The sequence below is a fragment of the Vigna unguiculata genome, chromosome 9 (genome assembly GCF_037176805.1).
Source record: "Vigna unguiculata cultivar grain cowpea cultivar isolate G323 ecotype 2 chromosome 9, ASM3717680v1, whole genome shotgun sequence".
Lineage (NCBI taxonomy): Eukaryota > Viridiplantae > Streptophyta > Magnoliopsida > Fabales > Fabaceae > Vigna > Vigna unguiculata.
In genome coordinates, this window is record NC_140800.1 from 39,140,284 (window position 1) to 39,167,376 (window position 27,093).

Here is a 27,093-nt window from a genome sequence, read left to right on the forward strand (position 1 = left end):
AAAAGAAAATAGCGCGAAAAAGAATAAAAAAAAGAAAGAGATCTTGAAATGTGTTTGATTTTATACGAAAAGAAAAGTGAAAAGATTATTTATTTGTTTATTATTATATATATTTTTATTTTATATATTATTTAGTTGTTTATCTTTGGTTGATTTTTGATTTAGTTGGATATATTTTATTATTTAGAGAAAAAAAAGCCAAATTTGAGTTGATAATAATAATAATCTGTGTAGAACACAATGGATGGATAAATTTGTTACTGACCATCCCAATGAACAATTCCTCATCGTTGCAATCAGGGAGTGACTGTGATTTAGATTCAGCCCGCCGAGTTTTTGCTTCAATCCAATTCGAAATATCAATCCTTCGTCTTCTTCTTCTTCTTCCTCGTTGTTCCCAACATTACATAAACCTTCTTCATCCATTCCTCGTTTTTTCAAAACCCTAAAACATACAAACATTCATGGCCGCTCCTACCAGGGACCAAGCCCTCTCTCTTCTCGCTACGGCCAACAACCACGGAGACCTTGCCGTTAAAACCTCGTCGCTCAAACAAGCAAAGGACCTTCTTCTCTCCATCGACCACTCTCTCGCCGCCGACCTCTTCCCTTACTTGCTTGAACTTCAGTCTTCTCCTGAAAGCCTCGTTCGCAAATTGCTCATTCAGTTGGTTCCTTACTCTAATTTTTATTTTTAAATCTTTTCTTTCTTTATTTGATTTCTAACCCTGTGTGGTTGCGGCTTTTTAGTTGTTTATGCCTTCTCTTGAATCGACTATTCATTCTGTCATTTTTTCTTTATGAATTTGGCGTTTTAGGGTAATGCTGCAGGGCTACATTTCTGCTTTTTTTATTTAAAATTTTGTTCGTTGGGTGCAATTTGTCTCCCTGGAGTTTTATAGCTTGCTTGTTTCCATCCATAATTTGTGCTACCTTTACCTTCCGCTCTCCAAAATGCGCGCGCGCGCGTTTGAATGATAGCTATATTTACTTTAATTTTGATTCCTTCACTACATTTCAGGATAATCGAGGAGATTGGTTTTAGAGCAGTTGAGCACACTCCTACGCTGATATCTGTACTATTAACATTTTTACGAGACAGTGATGTAATTGTTGTAAAGCAGTCTATTGTTAGTGCCACAAATATCTTCGCTAGTGTTTTTGAGGAGTTGATTGTGCAGGTACTTTCTCTAGTCCCGCTGCCTATCTTCATAATTGCGAGCTGATACGATAAAATACATGCACGGATTTTTTTCTTTAAATTATCTATGCAGATTAAATTATTTTAAAGAATAAGTCTTGCTATTTATCTGATTGCTTTGTTTACATGTTTATCATGGTGACTCTCCCCCTTTTTAACCCTTAACTTTCTTTGGTCTTGTATGAATTAGCATGATACATGCATATTTACTGTGTAAATGATACTAGGTTACCCATTTCTTTTGTTTCTATGGTGTCATTATTAAAATTTGGTTTTATACCTGATTTGTGCTGTGTCAGAGCATATTGATTATTTCCAGTGGTTCATCTAATTGCTGGTCATCGTTAGATGGATTTTTCACCTCCCTTAATGCCTCTAGCCCATATGTTTCTTAAATAAAGAAACACATCTCACTCCCATTTCAATAATTAATTGTCATAAATTTTATGTTTTATGAGCAAATGATAGTGATATTAATCTGGAAAACCAGTTTAGTTAAGAGGAAGAGCTGAACTATTGTTTTTAAGAAGATGAAATTCATTAATATGAAGAGACTCTGCCCATCTCAACTTCTCTATTTTATATACATTTGTACATAGTATGATACTGACCAAGTGATAGTAATTTGGAAAACAAGCAGTTTCAACAAAATGGTAAAGTTGAGAGGTGGCTAGAAGATACTTGGATGTCAATGCTTAAGTTCAAGGATGCTGTTTTTGGGATTGCTCTGGAGGTAATTAGCTTCTAGTTTTTAATCCATTGTTGTTGCAAATAATTGCTTGGAAGACCAATGCACATGTATGTCACTGTTAAGTTTTACTGTCTTCTGCAATTGTTACTTTCTAGAAGGTGGTATATTGTTGTGGAATATACTAACAAGCTATATTCAACATATTGAACCATGCGATTATTTAATATTTGAAATACAATTGAAGTTTAGCTAAGAGGTCTCTGTTTTAAAAGCTTTGATAGTCTTTTGTCCAATCATAGGCAATCATTGAGGGGAATCCCCATTCTATGGGTTTTGATCACTGAATGCATGTTGTCAGGTCTATTTCAGTATTCTCTTTTCTGTGGTGCTTTTCCTTAGATTGGCCCTATGAATCACAAACATTTCATCAAATTGGCTTGTCCTTTGTGAAAACATTTCCAACTTTGATGCCTATCAGACCTGCCTTGGACATGTGTCAGGCACACCTTTGCAAGTGTCTGTAGTAAAAAACAGGCTTAGATATATATTTAGTTTTGTAAAATTAGTGAGTTTTGATTTTGTTCTGTATAAATATTTTCTTTGTTTTTCATCCTGTAAATTTTGAAATCTAAATTTTTAGTACTTATAAAATGATCGAAATTTGGTTTTAGTCCCTTTTAAACAGTTTCTTTAATTTTCATCCTACTAAACTTTGAAGTCACTATTTTTGTTCCATAACATTCATTTTAAGAAAAATAAAAAACATTTGTTTTATGGATCGTAATGTTTTTAAAGGTGTCACACTTTATAAAAAACATTTGACATAGTATTGTAAACATTAGTGGGGCGTCCCTTGAAATAATCACACTTGATCTTTTGTTGAACACATAAGCTATTAACGAGTGTCACATAATACTAGAGATCAATAACAGTGATTTGAATTTTAGAGGGACTAAAGTTTTAAGAATTCTTTTAAAAGGAGCCAAAATAAAAAACTTGTTCATTTAAGGACTAGAAGCATGTTTAAACCTAAAACTGTTATTTTTTCTTTAGACATGAACCTAGACAATAAACTGCCTCCTCTTGTTGGCTGGACACTTGGTGACACTGTTTCTCTAAGTTTTTTAAATATAAATAGTCAATGAATTATACTAAAATATTTAGTAATTTTAACATCTATAGGAGAGTTACGTTGTTTCTTTGAATGGAAACTCCTTAAACAGCACAAACTTTCTCAGTTCATCCTGCATGCCCCTGATTTTGTCCTGGTTCTCCTGTAGCGTGGTTTCCATACGATTGTCTAGCACAGTTTTTCCACAGTTCCATCATTGTTTTTTACTCACTCTTGTTTTGGTCATGTGGTTTTGTTATCAGCTTTGGTTACTCACCAGCAACTCTCAATTTAGATTTTTGTCATGTTGATATATATAATTTGTTAAGTGTGAGAGGGAGACCAAGAAGGAAGATGGGAGAAGCTGTTAATGATTCATGGTGAATAATGTAATATCTATGAAAATGGTGTCTTTAACCAATCGTATTAGTGTTGTGTCATCCATGGGCCAACATCATGCAGTGGGAGAAAGGCTTTTGTTGTTGTTGGTCAATTTTTAATTGTCAATCATGTAGAAAAGGCTCTCCCATCATATATATGTGTGTGTGTGTATATAGATGAAGGGTAACATCACATTTGTGGAAGCTATACCTACTATTTCACTATCAACAATTTCACGTATAGTGTTGCACTTTGTTTTTCAATTTAACTGTTGAGTTCTAACTATGATACCTTGATTGATTGTGTTCAATTTTTTCAAAATTGAAAAATGAAAGAATATGATCAAATAATTCAAAATTTTATATTTTAAAGTCTCTTTTGCAACAATTTCGACATATGAATGAGGTATTTAAGTAATTTTGGATAAATATAAAATTTTGTAGTCATGATTAATATGAAAAGAAGGTATGATCCAACAGTGAATTTTAAGATAAAATTATCAAGTGAAGTAATAATTGGTGTAAGTTATACGGTGTAGTTTGATTCCTTTTTGCACACATACTTATGCATAGTGTGTTCAAGCATACTATATATTGGACTGTTGGGATCTTTTGAAGGGGTTTGTGGGTTTCTAGGTTTTCTTCTTTATATGTTTTCCAACTTTTTCTTTTGTATTTAGTGTGAGACTTAAACTCACTTGGCTTTTAACATGGACACTGTCTGTGTCTATGTTGTATCTTGTGTTTCTGTTGGAGTTGGTGCTTTAGGGAATATGAGCCAAAGCATTTAGCTACAAATTAATTATAATTATTTGACACCTATAGGGGTATTTTTGTGAAGTTTTCTCTGGTGGAGGTGCGGACCTTGATGTGTGGAAGTGATAGTTTGATCATATAAGAGGCATATTGCAATATATGAAATAGGATAATAATTTATTGCAATTTTGGCTGAGCAAAGTGGCATTTGAGCAATGTACTTGTGGCAAGTGATATTTGGAGTGCACATGTTTGTTTGCTGTCTTCTTCACTAGCCTCTTTTGATTTGAAATATATACATATATATATACATATATATATATATATTATCCTGTTTACAAGTTTTTGGACTTAAAATACTTGTATATGTTTTTAAAGTACATATTATCCTGTTTACTAGCTTTTGGGTCTCACACTAATCCATGTACAACTTCTTCATTTTAGGCCTTGTTTGGAATCTTATGTATTTTTTAACTTGAGCTTGTAGTGGCTACAACAATGGGCTTTATTTTATTTCTGATTTCTGACTGAGATATTAATTTGCTTGCTATTGTAGCCTGGTTCTGTTGGAATAAAGTTGCTGGCACTGAAATTCCTTGAAATGTTTGTATTACTATTTGCATCTGACATCAGTGATTCTGAGAAATTAGCCACAAAAGGTACCACTCTTCACATTTAACAAGTTTAATGTATGCGTGAGTTTAATGGCTTGAGTTTTTACAACACAATTTTTACTTATAGTTCCAGTTTAGAAAAGGAAATTAATAGCTTAATAATCATCTAGTCGTATGTTATTGCTAAAACCAATCCAAATGCAGGAGTTAGACAAGCTGTTAATGTCTTGTGGTTGGTTGGTGGTCATCCTCACCCTGTTCTTGATCCAGTGGTGCTCATGTCAGAAGGAAATAGGACTCTTGGCATTCTATTAAATTTATTGCAGTCTGTTGGCACTCTTCCTGGTTGCTTGACTATTACTGTTGTAAATTGGTGAGTTTTAATGTGGTAGCAGCCAATGGCCTGTGTTTAAATATCATTAGCATTTCTCTGTATTCTTTTTCAGCAATAGATCCTATGGAAATTGTGTGGTAGGCAACTCTTTTTGAATATATATGTGGTTGCATGTTAAGGCTTGTTTTCCCTTATTGCTTGAGAAGTAGGCTGATTAACATTTTATTTCATTTATTTGCACGTTGATTTTTGTACCCTTTAAATCATTTCATTTTCTCTTTGTACTAAGATTGCTGTTCTCATAGGCATACTCTTCTAATAAAGGCAACAGGAATGTGAGAAACATTCAATACTCAACTTTTTATTTTTAAACTAGCTAGAAGCATTTCATGGGGTGTATTTAATGTTCCTTGACCGATACCCTTGACACACTAGTCACCAGGGCCCTTTATTAAACTCGTGGGTAGATTTATGAATAAGAGTAAACGAGAGAAAGTTACAAAAACAGTGAGGGAGAAAGAGCTTTGATCTGAAAACAGAAGCTAAAACTTGTATTCAATTGGATAGATGTCCTAAGTCCAAACACTATAATCAACTGAATCTGATGGCTAGTCTTTGCCAACTGAAACAGAAATCAAACAGATTATGGACTAGTTGCATGTGCATGATAACACGAGTATTAGTTGTTATGAAATTGGTTGTTTTCTGACCATATTTTTTTATTGCCTTGTAAAAAATTATAAATGCATATCCTGTCACCTACCAGGCCCGTTTTTAAAACTGGCTCTTCTTAGGAATTTAATAGTCTAATTTCATATGCTTTAAATATTTGTTTCTATACTTTTCTGCTTCACTTTTAATTCTGCCATTGTGTTGAATTTCGATGGCTCTAGATGAATTTTCATTTTTTATTATTATTTTACTGTTTTTTGTATATAAAATAAAGAGCACTGATATACATACACCTTCATTTTATCTACACCTGTTATACACTTGTTGTTTCTTTCTATCTCTCTCTCTTGTTATCACATCATATAACCTATAAACCTATCATTTTTACTCTCTCTCTAGGTGTATATTAAGTGTTGATGCACCTTTTTGGTGTCCGTGAATCATTTTTCTTAAATAAATGACTCACACGCCATTAAGTTTATATCTACGTGAAATTATATTTCCAAATATCATTGATCTTACAGATGGCATCACTGCAGTAAGTTTATAAATTTTGTCCCGAGCCATTTTTTCTGTTGTCTGGTAAATTCCTTGTCGCAAATTATCCATTGTCCATGGTATGATTTAAGTTTTGGAAAGTTTTCTTCTTCAAACTCAGAACTGATTAATTTTCCAGGCTTCGAAAAGGGGCAGTAACAATAATATAAAATATGGATTATAAGTGGTACCAAGAATAATTGTGAAAATGAAAATAAAATCCGAGGACATTTGTTATTGTTCGTGCATTTCTTTAAGAGTAAAAGAATAAATTAAGACAAGATGGCTACGTGGTTAATATTACAGAGGTGTTGGGGACAGGAAAATACATAAGGTCAAATCCAATTACCTTAAAATATATGGTCAACTATTTTGTCTCTCTTATCCCCCTTTTATTTGATTTATCTCTATTTATGCATTTACTGTGCATGTATTTCAGTTCACTATTGATGTGGTTGGCAACCTGTAAATGAGTTCACTATTTATGCCTTGTTTCCAAACACACAATGGTCCTAAAGTTTAATAGTTTAAAGTTGTATGCATATTTTCTGCCTTACTCACTTCTATGCAGGAAGGCTGCAAGTGTATTTCTTAAGATTCTAGTCTATCTTTTTGCATTGGGATTTCACGTCAATATCATTACCTTATACACTCAGTCTTTAATCATTACTGATTCCATTCTTAAATCAATGAAATTCTTTAAAAAATGAGCATATAACTGCATTTTGCCCCTGGTTTTACTATGTTGAAAATGGAGTGATCACTGAAGCAGGGACTCATCGATCAAATAAGTTCAACTACTTGTTATTTTAGTAACATTGCAGCATGCCGACCAGTTCTTTATGGGGAGTTATTGGCCTTGGATACTTCTGCATTGGTGGTTCATAAGTTGGAAGTTACCTTGATAAGGCTGTGTAAGATGGTTCATTATTTATACCAATGGAGTGCCAGTTGGCCGGGTGTTAGAAATCGAAAGTGATGCATTATAATGGACATCTAGTGAACCGAGGAAACATGGTCGTCAAGTGATGCAGTTTATTATTGTAAACTGTTAAGAGACCATTTACTATTTAAAATTTCATGCTGTAACACAGTTAATGTATTTATTATTTTATAACAGCTGATACACAGTTAATGCCTCAATAATTCAATTTATATATTGTTGTTTTTGTGTTATATATTTGTTTTGGCATTTTTATGGATTTTCCATTCCATTTGTTAGCATATTAATAATGCTAGAACCATTACATAGTGAACCCATTAAACTTCTATTCAGCTGATCCTTAGATTGTTCTGGCACAACCAGGTTCTAAAGTTCAAGTGTTCTGTTTATCCCTTTTCATTTCTGCAGCTGGTTTGCAGTTTAAACCTGCCTTTGAAATTAATCTTACAACATGGATATTCAATATAGAGTTTAATCCAAGCTAACAATTCTTCCACCCTTCCAAAATATCAGCAAGCAAGGAATATGATAAATGGTGGAATGAATACCAAAAATTTGTCAATGTTATATAACAAAAATTACACTACTTTTAGCCTTTTGTTTTGAAAACTAGATTCTTAAAAACTTCGCAATAAATATTAAATAATTAACTTGATTTCATTGAACTCTAACCAGATTTTAAGCAAGCTGAGGGGATTCATTTTCACTTATGCCAGCCTCTTTATGGCAATGCACAATGCATTTTAAGTGACTATGATTAATGTATAAACATCAAAGGAGTATGACAGTCGATATGAACAATTTATCTTTGCTCTGTAGCTTCATGCATGTTGTTATTTGAAAACTATGACAACATAAGGCTTTACTTCTAAAGTTTTAAAAAACCTTTGTAGCATTTCTACATGAGATGGCTAGGGTTTGTCTAGCAGTTGGCTTATAAAGGTTCTAGTGATAGCAACAATTTCAGTTGAGTATGTGTGTGCTGTTAAATCCCTTGTGATTGTTTCGATCAGTTGTAAGCTATAGAGGCTTATTTCATTATTTTACCCTTATTTGTTTAGTTATCCTGAAACTATGGATGGTTTTATTCTTGGTAACTCATATTATGCCCTATGTTGAACTGTTTAGTTGCCTGTGATGTGGCTGTTACCCTATGTGTGAAAATAGTATGAATCTTCCAGAAACAAGAAGAGCAGGTGTTATTGGATTGTAGTTGTGCTTGTTTTATTATTTTAATTTCTCCTGGCGATAGAAATGTAATTGTCATCTGCAGCTTATTTGTCTGTAAAACTCAATTACTTGTCACTTTATTTTTCTGCATTTTGTTCTTGTTCTATGTGTTGGGTTCTTGGTATCTGTTTTTCTCTGTTTTTTGAAATCCTTATGTCTCTAATGTTAATATGAAAAATTGCAATTCATTGCCTTGAAGATAGGTACAGCTATCTGTTTAATCATACTTCCATATTTTACAAATTTGCTTGAATGAAATCTCCAACTAAAACAGCTTTAGTAATCTTTTTTTTGCCATTGTGTTCAGCCTTTGTCTTTTTCTCTGCATAATGGCATGCCTCCGTTTGTTAACATGGAACAATTTTGTAAAGATAATGTGTTGTGTACTTATTTACTAGTTTGCATCTTATAAGAAGTTCATACTGGATTATTCTTCATCACTGCTTTTTTTTGGTAATATTGTGTTGTAGTCAAACACTGACAAAGGTTTGACATTTTTTAATTTTTGATATTTCTTATGTTCTTTAAGTTTTTGCATGCAAACATTTTTTAAAGGACACATGAATTTGAGTATACAAAGAATTGAGTTTTTGATTATGATTTTAAAGATTGAATCATAAGCCACTGGGGTTCTTTCCTTGTGCAATGACATGTTTATCTGACTGTCTTTTCATGGTAATTTATTTGTTGTCACTTCAGAACTATAATAAAGATTCATTTTAATAGTTGGCTATCAGCTTTTGCCCCCAAAATTGACTAAAGAAATATAAGAAAAATATAATGTGCTCACATATCATCACATGAGATTGTATATAATTTTTGGCAATGTATCTCTGATATCCATTTCATTCCTGTGTGCTTTTATTTTTAGTAATGGTTATGTATTCTTATATTCTGACCAGCCACTGCAGCTTCTTAAAGTCTTTAGTTCTTTCCCCTTTAATTGCCTTGTTCATATTATTTTAGCAAGGATACGAGTTAGGCATATTTTGACCCTGGTTTGTGATGAATACGGAGGTTTGACAAAACGAGTTTTAAGTTTCTTAAGTGACAAAGGTTCAGTTTAGTATTGAAGCATACTTTTCTCGAGCTTCTTGTATTGTGTTTTAGTTTAGATATGTTACATGATTCATAACAGTGTTCCTTTAACTTGGTTTATATAGAATGAATAGAAGATGGAGTTCCAGTAACCAGTAGGTTGCCTTATTTTAAATGACTTTATTCGGATGAGAAAATAAGACTGCTAGGGATGCCAAAAATATTAAGTGTTTCTCTCAGTTTATGGTTCTCTGGCGTATTTGGTCTGAAAGAAATGTTAGAGTTTTCTGTTCTTAGGCTTCTTTCAAGCTAATTTGGGATGTCAGTAGTTTATCTAGGTTCTTTGTGATGCTCTGCCAATGGTCATTTAGGGGATTTTAGTATGTTGTATTTTACGTTTGCATCTTTCTTCTCCTTGATAAATTCTTAGAAATATGAGTAAGCTACCTATGGAATATATGAGTAAGCTGATAGTCCAGCACTCATACTAAATATTTTCTTCAAAATGCGTTGGTCTAAAAGTGCTCTGGCAATTTGGAAACAGGAAGAAAGGAATATCTCTGCTTCGCCTATTGCTTGAGCCTGATTCCAGTTACTACTAAACTTTCTATATTTCCAGCAAGTATCGGTTCAATAACTAAATTCCTTTATCAGATCATGATAGATGAATTCTTAATTTATCTTGAGCAGTGATGACCAAAATTTTATTAAGAGCTTTTGAACACCTGGCAGGCAGTTCAGCCAGGTTGTTTCTAACATTCTTTGAAAGTAGTTGCCCACCACTTAAGCATGCAGGCATTCACTGGGTTGTTAAATACGAATTTGAAATAAAATGTTTGTTAAAATCAATGCAACACAAATTTAGCACAATTGTGCATAGTATGCTGTTTGTTATATGTACTAAAAAAATACCCTGTTAATGGTTGGTTTGCTTGTTTATAGCTAGAATTACGAATGAATATGCCTATAGTGACATGTTTTTTTCCGTAAGTTCTTGGATTTAAATTTTCTTAAACTATTATGTTGCTCCATAGCATTATTTGTAAATGCTGTTGTTTGTATAATGTTTCGCTTCTCTTGCCTCCATTCATTGTCATGTCAAACCTAACCCTCTGAAGTATTTGTTTTGACAGTTTAGCAGCCATTGCAAGAAAAAGGCCACAGCACTATGATACTATTCTTTTAGCATTGCTTGAATTTGATCCAAATGTTCAAACAGCGAAGGGATGTCACATTGCTAGTATTCAGTACTCCTTAAGAACAGCTTTTTTGGGATTTCTTAGGTGCACTTATTCACCAATACTAGAGGTAAATGTGCTTGTCTTTTATATTGGAACCTCTAACTTAAACTTCTGACATAGTTCTTGGATTAACTTACTGTAAGAATTATTTGGCCTCAGAATACTTTATATCCATGAAAAGTTGGCAAAAGGAATAATGATAGTTGTATATTTTTATTGTTAAAAAATGTTCAGGTTTTTACTTTTGCATATTTATCATCACTCTCCAAATTACATATCTGTACTAAGCATGGAATCTGTGGTCCTACTTTTCTCAGATATTTCTCAATCTCGCATTTTACTTTTGAGAAACTATACCTCAATAATGGTTAATGCTTTATTTTCATGTTAACTTGCTGATTGGATTCTAGAATATGCCATGTAGGAATTGACTACAAATTTTCCTGCGTGCAAGTACTGTTTTCCTACGTCTCAAGAATTGTGCCATTTTCTTCTCAACTTTTGTAATTAAGCATTTTATAATTAAGTTGCATACTGGCTAGTGCATGCAGAAAGAATACTGTGATGATTTGTTTTGTTAGGAAGTCTTGCTTATTGCATTAAAGGCATGGACTGGCATTCTGTGGCTAACCATGATTAGACTGATTTTTCTAAATAACTTGTTAGATATTGTTAAACACAATATCAAACAATATCTTCTATGTACTCTATTTGTTTTTTAGTTACTCTTTTTAGTTGTATCTCTCTATATTATAAATAGATTATCCTATATGTGGTTTATACACAAGGGAGATTAATCTCGAATCCTATTTTCTCTATATTCAACATGGTATGAGAGCCAGATTTTAAAAAAACCAAAAAAGCCTATTATAGCAAAATTTCTTGGACATTATGTTCCACCCACTATCTCGGGCCGTTATCGGACCACCCATTTCTAAACCCATGTATGAGATGTATATACCTCGGCTTGAGGGAGGTGTGTTGGAAGTCCCACATCGACAATAGATAAGACAATTTCATAGTATATAAGTGGGGTACAAACCTCACCTTACAAGCCGGTTTTGTAGGGTTGAGTTAAGACTTAAATCCACTTTCTAACATAACTGTTTTATTCATATTTTTGCAGTCAAGAGAAAGACTAATAAGGAGCCTGCGAGCTATGAATGCAGGGGATGCTGCAGATCAGGTGCTTCGGCAAGTCGACAAAATGATTAAAAATGGTGATCGTCCCACTCGTGATGCACGAGTTAGCAAGGTATGTAGTGATTTGCTATCTTTTTGCTATCAAGTAAGCTGCTGATACTGAGCAGAAGTTCTTATTTTTTTTCCGTCTATTATATTACATTAAATTTGATTTTTAACTTTCAGGATGAACAACCATCAACTCAGTCATCTGTTCCAGGGGAATTATCTAGAAAAAGACCTGTTCCTCTAGATAATGAACAAATGACCAATGGTCACGAAACCATATCTAAACGGATTCGTTCTGGTCCTGATTCTCAGTCTACTTTACCAGCTAAAATAAATGATTCTGGACAAGATCCTAACTCTGTTAATGGAGTATCACCTAATGTTCCTTTACTAGATAGTGAAATGACTGCTGTAGAGCAAATGATTGCTGTGATTGGTGCTTTACTTGCTGAAGGAGAGAGAGGTGCCGAATCTCTTGAAATCCTCATTTCAAAGATTCATCCTGATCTGCTGGCTGATATTGTCATAACTAATATGAAGCATTTGCCTAAGACTCCCCCACCACTGGCTAGGATTGGGAATTTACCAGCAACACGGCAATTAAACTCCCAAGTCAGTCAATCACATGTTATAGCAACTTCTGTTCCAATAAATTCTGTCCAATCCGTGTCTGGTACTGGCCAAGCTGTGTTGCCTTCAACTACGGCAACTGTACTTGGCTCTAGTTCATTGCCATCTGAGACGTCTAACTTCAGTAACCTGCCTGCTGATTCTAAACGTGATCCACGGCGGGTAAATCTTGCTTCTTTTTTTGTACAAATTAGCTTTTGGTAGTCTATATTTCCAAATAGATATTTTATACAATACAACCTGTGTTACTTTGAACCATCTGGTTCAAATTTTCAGGATCCCCGTCGCCTTGATCCCCGCCGTGTTGTGGTAGCTCCTGGAGGAGCTACTGTATCAGTTACAGATGATAGTGGGGCCACAAAATTAGAGTTTGATGAACCTGTTTCTTCCATTAAACCTGTTTCACTTCCTGTTGTTACTGCTGATGACAATACTCCATCAGATCTAACAGTCAAAATAAAAAATGATGATATGATCTCTGAAGGTGCCTCAGTTTCAGCACCTGATCAGGTGACCCCTAAAACAGAGGTTCAGGAAAGGCCTGGAGATATTCATCGGATTGCAGAAGCAGATACTTCCTTTGGTCCTTCAGTCTCATCCGCTGATTTAAGAGAGGAGGATCCAAGTTTGGTGAATCTGTCAGATGACACTGAAACAATTGGTACAGATTCATCATCTATTTCAGAGTTTGATCAGTTTTCTCTTGATGTTCAAGTTGAACCGACATTGGAAGATACCTGTCTGGAGTTACCACAGCTTCCACCTTATGTTGAACTATCCAAAGAACAGCGAAGTATGGTGAAAAACATGACGGTTAGGCACATAATCAATTCATACAAACATTTACATGGAACGTATTGTCAGCAGTTTTGGATGCCACTACTTGCTCGACTAGTTGCTCAGGTAGAAAACTGTTTATTTTACTGTTTCAAGGTTTTATTTCTACCAAAGATATCAAAGTACTGTTTTTTCTTTTATATCTTTAACATCATATTCAAATGATTCTTTTTATAGTGTTTAGTTAATAAGCATTTATACACTACTATAGAAATCCAATAGCTAACCTTCACTATTAGAAATTCAGAGGTACAACTGATAGTATTTATATTGTAAGTTTATATCAGGAAGAAGATTTATATTAATGCGTTTGTTTATTTCTTAAATTTCTTTTGCAAAAGTTTTTAAAAGAAACGGATACCCATTTTCATTTTTTATCTTTAATAAGGAAAAATCGGAGGAATGTATAATGTATTTACTTATATGAAGCACTAAACTTTGGCTATATTCCAACCTCTATGAGCAAATTTCATTCAACACAAGGAACAATGGAGCATGTGTTCACTTTAATTATGTCTTGCCTGTCCCCTTGCAGATTGATGATGACGATGAGTTTATTATGATGCTTCAAAAACACATCCTGGAAGACCACTGGATAAAGGTGTGTCTGCATTTTAAAATCTGTTGTAATTTGTAACAAAATTTATTTCTAACTTTTTTACCTGTCATGGATGGAGTAACAGAAATTTGTTGAATAATTTTCAATTACAGTTGTTGCTATGATTTGCTGACGTGTTTTTTTCCTTTTAGTTTCTTAAAATGGGTACTTTGCAATTGCAAACATTAATCATCATTCTTGAATCAGAGTCAGAATTGCATATCGTTTTACATTTTAAAATGGACTAGACATACACACATTCATCGAAGGAGGTGTAAAATGCATATGATGGTACTTTATAAGTAATGAATGATATTATATTAGTGTAATGATTTATGTGTAATAAATCATTGTGGTGCTTGTAAATTTCCACAACATATGTGAAGTAGATTAGCTTGTCAACTTTGATTTTTATGAATCTTGACATTTGTAAGATACATCATAGATTGTAAACAGGGGTGGCACCGTGCAGAAGGGCTCCTACCTAGTGGGGTTTAGGAAGAGTATATGTTTGCATTAACCCTGTGAGTGGAGAGACTGTTTATTTGAATCGCTAGCCTAAGTCAAGAAACAATTAGCCATACAATTCTTTGAAGGCCTAACCTGATACCATAGATTAACCATGGAACAATTGTCAGTGCTTGTGCCACTCAAGGTTTATACTGCCAAGCAAAATCGTAACATAGTATTGTATTTGAAGCTCATGAATAGGTTTTTTCTTGGTGTTAAATGAGCTGTAAAGTATGTTTGGAAACGTGATAAATAGATATAGTCTATTCTTCAAACTGCATACTGTAGGGTGGTATGTGGAATCTATAAAGAATTTATAAAGGGAGACTAGTTCGTAAAGTAGAGTTCTGTTTTATCACCTCGAATGTTTTTATAAGTATTGCTTAGATACAAAACTTGTCTTAATTCTTGACTCAATTTTTTTAAGTATTTTTTTTAACAATTTACAGACGTGTCTCTAAAAATTTGCATCTGTTTAATTTCTTTTGTAGACTAACTGATCACTTACTGATGGATTTTCAGGGACATGAACTTGTACTGCATGTTTTGTACCATCTGCACTCCCTGATGATATTCGATTCAGTTGAAAATGCTTCATCTTCTGCTGTTTTATATGAAAAATTTCTCTTGGGAGTGGTATGCTCAAAATTTGATGTTTTGACGTAATGAACAACACTTTTCTATCTTTTTCTTATAAATGTGGGATATACTACTTCCTTGTAGGCCAAAACTTTGTTGGACTCTTTTCCAGCTTCAGATAAGTCTTTTAGTAGACTTCTTGGTGAAGTTCCACTTTTGCCTGAATCGTCCTTGAAGATTTTGAATGATCTCTGCTATTCTGACGTTATTGGTCATGATGGAAAAGTTATCCGCGACATTGAACGTGTGACTCAAGGCCTTGGTGCTATCTGGAGTTTAATTTTGGGGCGTCCACAAAATCGCCAAGCCTGCTTGGGAATAGCATTGAAGGTTAGCTGTCATTCATGAGACTCTAAATGCAAAATATGTATCTCATCCATCTGTGGCGTATTGGAGGCTGTCACTTAATCTCATGGAATTCCACAGTAATAATTTGAAATGAAAAGACTTGAAGGACTAAATAATTTGGGATAAAAACAATCTGCTAAAAGTATGATAATATTTTTAGCGCTTAAAGAATTTAAAGTGATAGTATTCACTATACTGCTTCCATGCAACCATCTAAGACAACATTTCGGAGATATAAGGTTGGCTTAATGGTAAAGTTGGAAGGATGGGTGTGAGAGGTTGTAGGTTCAATTACCCCCACTAACAAATAATGAGAACTCACAATGCTGATCTAAAAAGAAAATCTGACATTTCAGCTAGCTTAATTAATTTTGTGTGCCATGTGTACACTGTATATATATGTAAAATGCTAGGAAAAGTAAACATTGAGTTGAAGTTGTGCAGACAACTGGGATGCTTTATTTATATTGAGAAAATTGAATCAATATAATAAATAGAGGAAATTTGATATCCTCTAATAACAAATATCTGATACAAGAATAAATGAAAACATTTCTAATAATACATATATAATCTAGATGTTTCTAATTATATAGGATCAATTCTTTATTTCTCTAACTATAACACTCCCTCTCAAGTTGAAGCATATAAGTCGAATGTGCCCATCTTGTAGCAAATATAATTGATCCTTGGTCCTCTTAGAGACTTTGTGAATATGTCAATCAACTTATCACTAGAGTTGGCTGATGTAGTAGTGTTGTCTCGTGACTCCAGCTTTACTCTTATGAAGTGACAATCCACATCAATTTGTTTGATCCTTCCTTGAAGGACAGAATTAGAGGCTACATGTAATGCTTCCGGTTGTCACATACAAGTTGTTTTTGGAACTTTTTTCAAATTTTAGCTCTTTGAGGAAATGGTTTTGCCACAACATTTTATTTCTTACTTTCCCACTACATTTAATTATCTATAGCAAGAGAAAATTACCTTGAAGTGGAATTCCTATTGCTTGATGACTTTGCTTAGTCAGCATCAGAATACCGAACAATCAGTATTTCCCTTATCTTCATAAACATGGAAGGCATTTTTTTTTTCAGGAGAGTTGGAAAAAAGGCAATAATAACCAAGGATAGAAAAACTCGCTGGTAGAGTGAATGGGAACCTGGGAGAAAAAAGAATCGTTTGGAAATGTGGCTCAAAGAGAGAAACATTAAGCTGAAATTGTGTTTCCGAGACAGCACGAGTAGGAATGAATCAATATTATAAGTAGAGGGGATGTGATATCCTCTGATAACAAAAATATGATATAGGAATAAATAGGAATGTTGATAATATGTGTATATATATATATATATATAATTTAGATATTTTTTATTTTATATGATTAGTTTATTTAGTTCTATAATTTTAGCAATATCTTGAGATATATATTGTAAAATCACTATTGAACAAAGTCTCGAACAGTGAATGATTGGGTCTTAGTAATTAATCCTTGTGCTCATCCATCACCATTGTTAATTTGCTATCTGTTTATTCCATGGGCATGCAGTCATTTTGGAGTGGGTCATTCAACACATGTTTCTCAGAACTCGCATAGTTTTTATCATATTTTTACTTGTTATTCCAATCCTTGGCATTTCATACAAGGTAGACAAATAAGTTAATATCTGGAATCTTATTGGAAGGTTCTTTGGGGGTGGATTACTGCTCATTAAGATTCATATTTGTATGTCAATACCTGGTAGCGGCAGTGTTACATTTTAGTTTACTACTCCAAGGAAAAACACAAAAAACCGTATAAATCTTATTTCACATCTACTGGGTACTCCTCTAACAGGTGCTTCTAGTGGCCTCCTCTGTGTGTTCAGATTATGTTAGGATCCATGGAGAACAGAAATTGGTTAAAATAGTTAGAATATTCATCAGTTAGTTACTTGAGGTGTTAGGTAGATATAAATAGGAAAGAAGGAGAGGGGAAGGTGGTGAATTTTGTAGACTAAGTGTTATCTCTTTGTGAAGCGCACGCCCTTGAAGGATAGAGTGCTCTCCTATTTCTTGTTTTTTTCATTCTATTCAATAAAAACAATTCTTGGTTCCTAACATATGACCTTTACTAATTTTCTCATTTCTTTATCAATTGGTAATATATTACTAATATCTCATCAATTTTGAGCCAAGAAAACAAAAAGCAACAATCATTCAAATACATTCAGTACGTTTTTGGTTTGACAATTTTGATTCACATTCTGGTGTAAATAATGGGTCCTGGATGGCTTGACTTTATCCAACGAGAAACCAAGCATGCATTCAATCCAAAGTCCAACACTCAATCCAAATTCCAAAATTGCCACATACTTGTTGTTAGTTGGATGTTAAATGAAGTACCGAAAGTTGTTGGTAGGATATTAAATTACTAGAAGTTGTTAGAATATTCTAGAGATCTCTGTAGTTATTACTTTAGGGTTTGAGTTCTTTATTTATAGAAGTGGATGTACTGTTTTGAGTTAATTGAATAAAAATCTTCCTTTTTTTATATTAATTCTTTCTAGTCTTGTTTCACTGGTGCAATTATTGCATTGTAGCCTTTTAAAGATAGTTCAGTGAAAGTTGAGGTTGCTAGTTGTTAGCATGTGTGTAGAACCCCTCGAGGATTGTTTTAGCCATTAATGATTAATTTGTTGTAACCTTCAAATGTCATTTTTTGTTTGTTTGCATGTTTTATAAACTTGGTATACATTTTTCCATTAATATTCCCAATAAAATGGGTGAGTGTGCCTGAGCCTCCCACCAGCTGGGGTATGAGGAAGAAGACACGCAGTCTTATGCTTGCAAGTAGTTGCTGTTTCGGGATTGAGACCTGGTGAAAAGGAACCAACTTTACTGTTGTCAAGGCTTGCTCATCACTCACCATTACTTGATTTTTGTCTTCAGTACATTTTTTAAAATTCATTGCTCTTAATGTATCTGAGTACCTAGTCCCCCTATGTTTAGTAAAACTGCCAATATTTCAAGCTGTTACCTGTTTTCTTAACCTTGACTTTCCTTTTCCTCTGATGTAATCCTTTTATGGTAACATTTTTCCAATGTCTAATTTATTGCTTTACTATGGCAGTGTGCTGTCCATCCACAGGATGAGATTCGAGCTAAAGCTATTCGGCTGGTATATGCTGTAAAAGATTTTATGGAGTCTGCCTGACTGTTAATTGATAATGAAACTGAATGCTCTTGCTTATGTTGAACAGGTTACAAACAAGCTCTTTCAGCTTAGTTACATATCAGGAGATGTTGAAAAGTTTGCAACAAAGATGCTGCTTTCTGCTGTAGAACATGAAGTTTCGGATACATGTCTTTTGCAACCTGGACCTACTGAACATAGAGCCGAGGCAGAGGTGCATTGCTAATTCTCGTGCCACTTAGTGTATCTTTCTTGTGATAAACCTGACAATGCTTTGAAGAATTCTGTAATATATCTGTTTATATATTAATTCTGATTTTATTATATATTCTGCTTTTGATTGTCAGATTCATTCTTATGGATTAAACATGTGGCAATGATTTTTTTTTTCTGCGTACCTTTTTGTTTATGGCTTTAAGACATGAGAAATGAAACTTCATGTAATATGGCTTCAAAATCAGGCTTAAGTATCCTTTTTCCTAATTATTTATCTTTTCTTTTGTGTTTTTCTGTGCATAAACTGCTTCCCACATAATGGGTCGAGGCTTGGTCACTTTTGTTCCCGATAAACTGATTATTGGTAGTGTTTACTTCATTTTATAGGTTGAAGGTCATGAAATAAGTACTTCCCAGGTTTCAGAGTCTTCAATTTCTGAAGATGAATCTGCTAGGATGGCTAAACCATTGATTCAAAATGTTCCATCTATATCATTTTCTGAAGCTCAACGTCTCATTTCTTTGTTTTTTGCGTTATGTACTAAGGTTAGTTTATGAATACTTCTTTGAATTTTGAAATGACTAAAATAGCAATTACTCTTCATCTGTTTTAGTAACATTGATGTAGTTTCTTTATATCTTTGCAGAAACCCAGTCTTCTTCAGATTGTATTTAATGTGTATGGGCAAGCCCCGAAAACTGTTAAACAGGTCTAATTTTGTTTATGTTTGTTTACTAGTTTTATTTTTGTAGTATTCAGTGAGTTAGGTTAACCCACCTGTTTCTTATGTAGCTGTTGATAAAATATGTAATTGATAGAGTTTGCTCCCATCTCATCTTTGTAGTATAGTAAATAGATTTTTATAAAAGAAAAATTGTGGAATGGGATTGAGTTTATGCGCCGGAATTGACATCTCTCTGAATCAATTGCTCATGTGATTGTGGAACAGTATGTAAATGTAACTATTTTCTTCATAACGAAAACATGAATTTTCCACTAAAGGTTATGACTATGAATCATGTACCAGTGCTGCCAAGAAGTTCACCTTTTCACCTTTTTGCATTGTGATTTTTCTTTTAGCTATTATTGACAATAATAGTTCTTTGTTTGACTTTTCTGACTTTTCCTACTCATGCTTTTGTAGGCTTTTCATCGCCACATTCCTATTGTTGTAAGGGCACTGGGGCAATCTTATTCTGAACTGCTCCGTATCATATCTGATCCACCTCAAGGAAGTGAAAATCTTCTGACACTGGTAGCTTATTGTTCTCATTATTTGCTATGGCTTATTTAATTCCATAATTGAAGGATTATCACCAGAATATGAAAAGAGACATTAATGGTGATCTTGTTTTTTTGAAGGTACTGCAAATATTGACTCAGGACACGTCGCCATCATCTGATTTAATATCTACTGTTAAACGTTTGTATGAAACAAAATTTAGAGTATGTATAGCAGTCAAAATAATTTTAAACTTTTTCACCAATGATTACTTTTTTTGTTTCTTTTTCTTATTTGTGCTGATTCTCCATTGCAGGATGTTACAATTCTTGTTCCATTATTGTCTTCACTTTCCAAACAGGAGGTTATATTTATATTTTCTTTTATTACCTTTCTATTTATATTCTTGCTTAGTTTCCTTTAAAATTTGTTTTTTCATTTGTAGGTGCACTATTGTTCTGGCTTATAAAATATATTTGACGAAATTTCATACTAGACCCCAAACCATTTATATTAATTTTTAGGGTGTTCTATTTTGCATCTCGTTTTAGCTATTTCTCAGTATAGTCAATATTCCACTCTCTTCTATCATAGATCTGGGAAATTTGGATCAGTAAATTTAATTATGCTGGCAATCACCATCACAAAGTATGTGTTGCTGACATAAAATTAGAAAAAGATATAATGATTCTCATCAATATGCTTACTTGCATTTGTTGTTTAATTTATTTAAAGTATCTATCCAAAGTCAAATCTAGATTCAGTAGTAAATATTATTCTAGAACTAGAATTTATATGTGTCTGTGGCTAGGAAATTAAGTTGATTCTGGCTTGCCTGAAGATGCATTTCCATCTATTTCTCATTAATAGTATTGATAATTTTTAGCACTTCATGCTCTTGCTGTATTAGTAGTAGATAGTTTTTTTAATCAGGTTGATTTCAAATTTTGATGGTGACAGGTTTTACCAATATTCCCAAGGCTTGTTGATCTCCCATTGGAAAAGTTTCAAAGAGCACTTGCTCACATACTACAGGTATATTTGAATTTTCATGCTGGATTTCATATTTGTATGTCTTTATGCTTTTTATTCTTGGATGCCTTGTGCTTGGCACATTGACTGCGCTTTCATTCACAGTCCATGTTTCCTTATACCTGTTCCTTTAGGTAGATGAGGATTTATGTTCGAGTTAGCCTCAATATTTCTTGGAAGTTATTTTTTTTATCTTTTTTCTTCCTTTCTAGATAGGCTAAGCGTTTGATGCTGTTCATGGCAGGGTTCAGCTCATACAGGTCCAGCTTTAACTCCTGTAGAAGTGTTGGTTGCAATGCATGGAATTGTTCCGGAGAAGGATGGCCTTGCACTTAAGAAGGCATATCTTCTATTATCTACGCTTATGCTTTAATTACACTTTCCAATTAAATGTGTTTGTAAAAGAGTTTTTCTGTATGGTCGATTATTGATGATCTATGAACATCTGATGCATTAATGCTTTTGGAGGATGTCACATCTTATGAGTTTTTGTAATAAGTAAAATAAATTTTAGTGCCATATAATCAGGAAGTAAGCATGACCTTTTCTATTAAAACAATTAAGCTTATTATTTCTTAACCTGATTGATATTTAGTGGCACTAGATTTGGTGGGTTGTGTTAGATTTGATTTATAACTCTTTTTAGCTGTAATCCAAGTCCATATATTTTGTAAAAATGTTGTTGGTCAAATCATATAACTGGTTTGGTATATGGTCTTTTTGGTTTTATTTAGGGTCATTTGTAATTTTGATCTACTTCTCACCCTTCTGGTTTCATCATTTTTCATTTTTGGGGAAGGGGAGATGTTTTGTGTACATATTCTAAAATGAAAATAAAATGTTTGTTCTAATATGGTATCAGAGCACAAATAGGAAATAATTGATACACAACAAAGAGCAAGCAACACATCAAAATCTCAATAAGGATAGTTGTTGTGTCTTATGTAGCTAACTGTATGTTGTTTTTTCCTGATCGCCACCTCCCCAATAAGAAATAAATAAACTATTTTGTTAAACTAACAAAATACCAAATAACCATTGTTGTGTCTTGGTGCAATGAGCAGTTCACTACTTTTCAAATGTATTTTTCCCTATGAACTGTTTCAATACCTCGTGCCTCTTTTTACCTGGCTTTAATTTGTCATGGTAGTGTTGTTTAGAAATAATATATTGTTATGTGTCGTGTGCGTGAAAAGCTTGTTTAGATGCAAATCACTATGGTCTTGTGCATAAAAAGTTGAAGCCTAATTGGATCGTCTTGGACTGTTGCCTTTTATCTGGAATGTATAAAAAGTAATCCAAATATTTTTCCATAAAGCTATTATTAGTACCAAACTCAAGTTTGATTTGTATGATCCTTTTCATCAATGTTAGTTGAACTAGTTCTGCTGTATCAACTTGAAAAACCTTAAAACTTTAGTAGTGAATTCTGAATTATTCTTTTGCATCATCAGATAACAGATGCTTGCTCGGCTTGTTTTGAGCAACGTACTGTGTTCACACAACAGGTTCTGGCAAAGGCATTGAACCAGATGGTAAGGAGATTCAGTGTTTTGGCCAATTATACTGGATTTACTTCAAGTCTTCATGGCTCTATTGTTTAAATTTTCAGGTTGATCAAACTCCGCTGCCTCTACTTTTCATGAGAACAGTTATTCAGGCAATTGATGCTTTTCCTGCACTGGTAAATTTATTCAGATTTTGTTCATGCATATCTGTTTTTGCTAATGCATTTTTGTTTGTTAAGATATTATGTTGATGTTGAATTCTTTAGATGATATATAGCATACTGGTATTATAGGTAATGGGATTATGAAATACGTTACTTTAGGAGATTTTGCTGACAGAGCTATGTACTCATTCTCTGCTTTTTTCTTTTGAAAAAATTGGTTTAACTAAAGTTTCAAACATAATGGTCAGATCAATTTCCTGAAAATTGGCTTAATTCTTTTTCAAGTAATTCGTGCAATGCAAAATTATAAATTAGATAATACATCAGTAATAACAATGGCATCTGTGTGGTGCTTCTAGTGTTGTTACAATACAAGGATTCTGCTCAATTTCGATCTTTATTTTCAAAGGAAGTCCTGCCATGTAGAAAACATAAACCTATACTTCTAATGTCAATATTCTGTTTTTAGGTTGATTTTGTTATGGAGATACTCTCAAAACTTGTGACAAGACAGGTATGCTTCTCTGGAACACATTTTACTCTGATGTATGGACCTTGGACTGCTGATGTTTAACTTTAAATTACTAAATGCAGGTGTGGCGTATGCCTAAACTTTGGGTTGGTTTCTTAAAATGTGTATATCAGACACAGCCACGTTCTTTTCATGTTCTATTGCAGGTACTGCATTCTGAACTTGCCTTAAATTAAATCATAACTACTGTGGAGAAACGAGGAAATATGTGCTTCTAAACTAGACAGCAAAGCTGAATTATAGACAAATCACAATTATATTAATTACTGTAGTTATTATGATTTGATTACCTTAAATCACACTATTTTGCATACTTTTTAATAAACACTATTAAACTGGGGCATATAAGTCGTTAGGACCAGGCTTTATTATGTATCTAACTTATCTTAGGTCCTCTTAATGATTTGGTGAAAACGTCCACTTGCTGGTCATTTGGATTAGTGAGTGGTGGTGATGTCGCTCTATGTAAGATCACTTCTATGTTGAAAGGAATCTACTCATTTGTTGCTCATGAAATACTAGATTTGATATGTAGTGAAGCTTAATTATCACAAATTAGTTCACTAGAATCTGATGGCATGGCTTAAACCCTCTGACCCTTGACCTTGCAAGCTTCATCTACATTCTGTTGTTTTACTTTTCTGATGCCCAATGACTATGCAACTGCATCTCCAATCAGTTGGCAAATCTGTCCAACGATCCCGTCAACATTTGATTGTCTAATTATCTGAATGTAACCTTTATCCTCATAGATAAGTCCAAAGTACTACCTCCCAGTCACAAGCTAAATTTAGGACCCAACTTACAATGCCGACTGCAAAAGGATGTCATATTTACCAAAATAAAACATGCACAACTAAATTCTATCAACACACTGTGTTGAAAGTCTCAATGCAGCCTCAATTTTCCTTGGTACCCTTAATAATTAGGCAGTTTTGAATTGCATTTAAGAAACCGGACAAAAAAGAGTAACTGTTACGAACAAAATTAGGTGCCTACCGGAAGAAATTCAAACCCTATTTCCAAACGTATGTAGTCACATATCTGAAAAAAATAATGGTAGAAACTTAGAAATCTTAAAAAGATAGACAACAAAATTGAACATAGAAAAATGGAATGCTAAGTTGTTGAGTCTCAGTGGTGACCCTGCAAGTGGGAATGAAGTTGAGAACTGAGGAATGAAATTGCAAGTTTCAAGAGAGATGGTGTGTATGAATGTTTGATTCAACTGCAGTAGCACTTTGACCTGAAGGAAAAGGAGGCAAAGGTTCAATTATTTGTGGAAGCACTGGAAGGGCATGCCGGAAGTAAATATGATTCACGAAATGGGTGGAAATGATGAGCACCACCATGGCTAACAGAAGCATATTTACTTCCGGCACCACCATGGCCAGGCTCTCCAGGTAGCAAGGAAATGGGTGGAAATGATGATCAAATGGAGACTTGGGTTCAGTAGACTTGCAGAGGCATTGATGCTGTCTCGCGGCTAAAAGTACAGCAGAAAATAGAGCATCAAATATATTGGAGATCGCATTTGTCTGCAGTTGACCTAGGAGGGTTTTGAGCTATTTTGGTGCTACTTTGGTAGGGTTGGCGTGACAATGACGCTTTAATGGGTTGAAACTGTGGGATGAAGCTTCATGGAAAGAGTTTTTTAATTAATGGTGTATCTGTTAGGTTTTAGCGAATTAGTTTGTTGTTAAAAAGAAGTTAAGTTGCTAATAAATTTGAGGAGAGATCGAGAGAATTCGGACTTTTTTACTCTGGGAGGTGTTGTCACTCAGTTCTGCAGAGTTCTATCTTGTTTTAGAGGGGCTAAGGGTATGATGCTGAATGATAAGAGTAGTGCTGATGCCAGATTTGGCCTAAAACTTCTGGAGTTTTGTCATGCTTAGCAGAGTATCCAAGGTTCGGGTGGAAAAGACTTGTTGACAGTGGCGAGTAAAGGGAACTGGTGAAGCTTCTGGAAGGATGTCACAGCAGAAGTCAAAAGTCAAATTAAGGTGTAGCATACCCGAAAAAGATAACTAATCAATGAATAACGGGTCCCCACTGATTATGCTAAGGGAGGGTTGACTCTAGACTCTAAATCTAAATATACTTTTATGAACAAGGAAACCTGAGACTTCTGAAATGCTTGTCTAACTACATAACAGTGATAAACAATATGGACCAAAAGTAATAAATGCAGATTAAATCTATCACATTTTCCGAAATTATATGATGTTATTTTTAACTTTTACATCTGATCCGGATGCCATTTAGTTTCTAACGTTAACATTTTTCGTCCTCCTCACAGTTGCCACCCCAACAACTTGAAGGTGCACTCAACAGGCATGCTAATCTCAGAGGTCCCCTTGCTTCATATGCCAATCAACCAACTATAAAATCAACACTTAGTAGGTAAGATTTTCTAGATATGAGTATTTGAAAGGCTTAATCCAATCTTACACATAATTCTACAATATAATACCTCATCCAAAAATTGTATGCTGTCAGTTATTTCTATTAGCAATTGAATGGAAAAAATAATCCAATCTTACACCCGTTAACATGTATATTTTCTATCAATTGGAAAAGCATATACGAACGTTCTATATTTTCTAGTTTCAGTTTTTCCTTCGCATTCTAGTACAGAGAAGAGGCTAGGTCTAAATTTGGTTGTAGTGAACTAAATTTATGTATAACCATGTGCAGATCAATTTTAGCAGTTCTTGGTCTTGCAAATGAAACTCATGTGCAGCAACATTTGTCAACTTCGTTGCACCCTTCTGACACAAGTTCTTCAGTTCATGGAGCAACTCTTACGTGATGGTTAAGTTACTGACTGACAGGAAATTAGTAAGTGGGCCAATTGATAATTGTGGTCGATAAGATTGATCGACTTCTGGATTTCTTGGCATCCAAAGATACAGAAAAACAAACTTATACGGCGTCTTGGAGCCCCAAATGCAGCAGCAGCCTCTTCAGAGTCTGTCACCATCCAATCATATCGTGGTTTTCATGAAATCCACCGCGCCTTCTAGGAAATGTATCATAGTTTTCTTTTTGTGGTTATTTTATTTTATTTTTTTCATTGTAATATTATTCATTCAATTTTGATGTTATATTCTTGCCTTTTCTGGGGTAAGAACTATGGACTATCCTCGTGTATGTGGTTGCATAAGTCATCACCATAGTCCTCCTCTCCTCTCCAGACGCTATGATAATGCTGAAAATGAAATCATGTCTCTGAAATCCCTTTTCTACTGTCCTTTCCTCGCTTCGGGAAGACTTGCTAAAGAGAAAATTATACCATCACTAGTCAGATCAGATTATTCCAGAAATTCAAACACTAAACATGGAGGGTTTCTATAAAATATACGAAAACTATTTGTGATGATTATATGAAGGGTGAAACTGTTGACACGTCATTTTCATGTAATACTAGATTACCGACCCATGTGCTGTTATGCTATTTGTGCACATTTCTTTATATTTTTTAAATCATTAAATGGTATATCAGATATGCAATCACCATTCAATTGTTATGGGCTATTATACCGTAACTTAAGCTGTTACCGGTTATCGTCTGATTTTTAATATTTTTTGGATATTCAAATTAGAAGTTTCTTTTTATTCAAATTAAGTGGGGAGTTTTCTGGTAAATTTATAAACAAAATCCTATATGACTTGTTAGTTTGATGACGTAGAAGATATTCTGACATTAGTCTTGCTTTAGGTCAGAAAAATGTTTAAAACT

General features: G+C 33.9%; 1 protein-coding gene across 1 annotated transcript; it reads left to right on the top strand.

Moving 5' to 3' along the window:
* Window positions 1-234: 234 nt before the first annotated feature.
* On the top strand, window positions 235-26,775 carry LOC114196073 (symplekin). Its single transcript, XM_028086582.2, has 27 exons — window positions 235-667; window positions 1,022-1,181; window positions 1,842-1,934; window positions 4,696-4,798; window positions 4,958-5,126; window positions 10,641-10,815; window positions 11,875-12,003; window positions 12,117-12,731; window positions 12,846-13,472; window positions 13,942-14,007; window positions 15,037-15,150; window positions 15,238-15,483; window positions 18,614-18,661; window positions 18,744-18,890; window positions 19,280-19,438; window positions 19,540-19,602; window positions 20,038-20,148; window positions 20,256-20,339; window positions 20,432-20,479; window positions 21,076-21,150; window positions 21,392-21,487; window positions 22,602-22,682; window positions 22,760-22,831; window positions 23,289-23,333; window positions 23,414-23,497; window positions 25,651-25,754; window positions 26,049-26,775. Exons 1-27 carry the CDS (start codon window positions 465-467, stop codon window positions 26,161-26,163), a joined length of 4,032 nt encoding a protein of 1,343 aa, XP_027942383.1. The 5' UTR covers window positions 235-464; the 3' UTR covers window positions 26,164-26,775.
* Window positions 26,776-27,093: the final 318 nt, after the last annotated feature.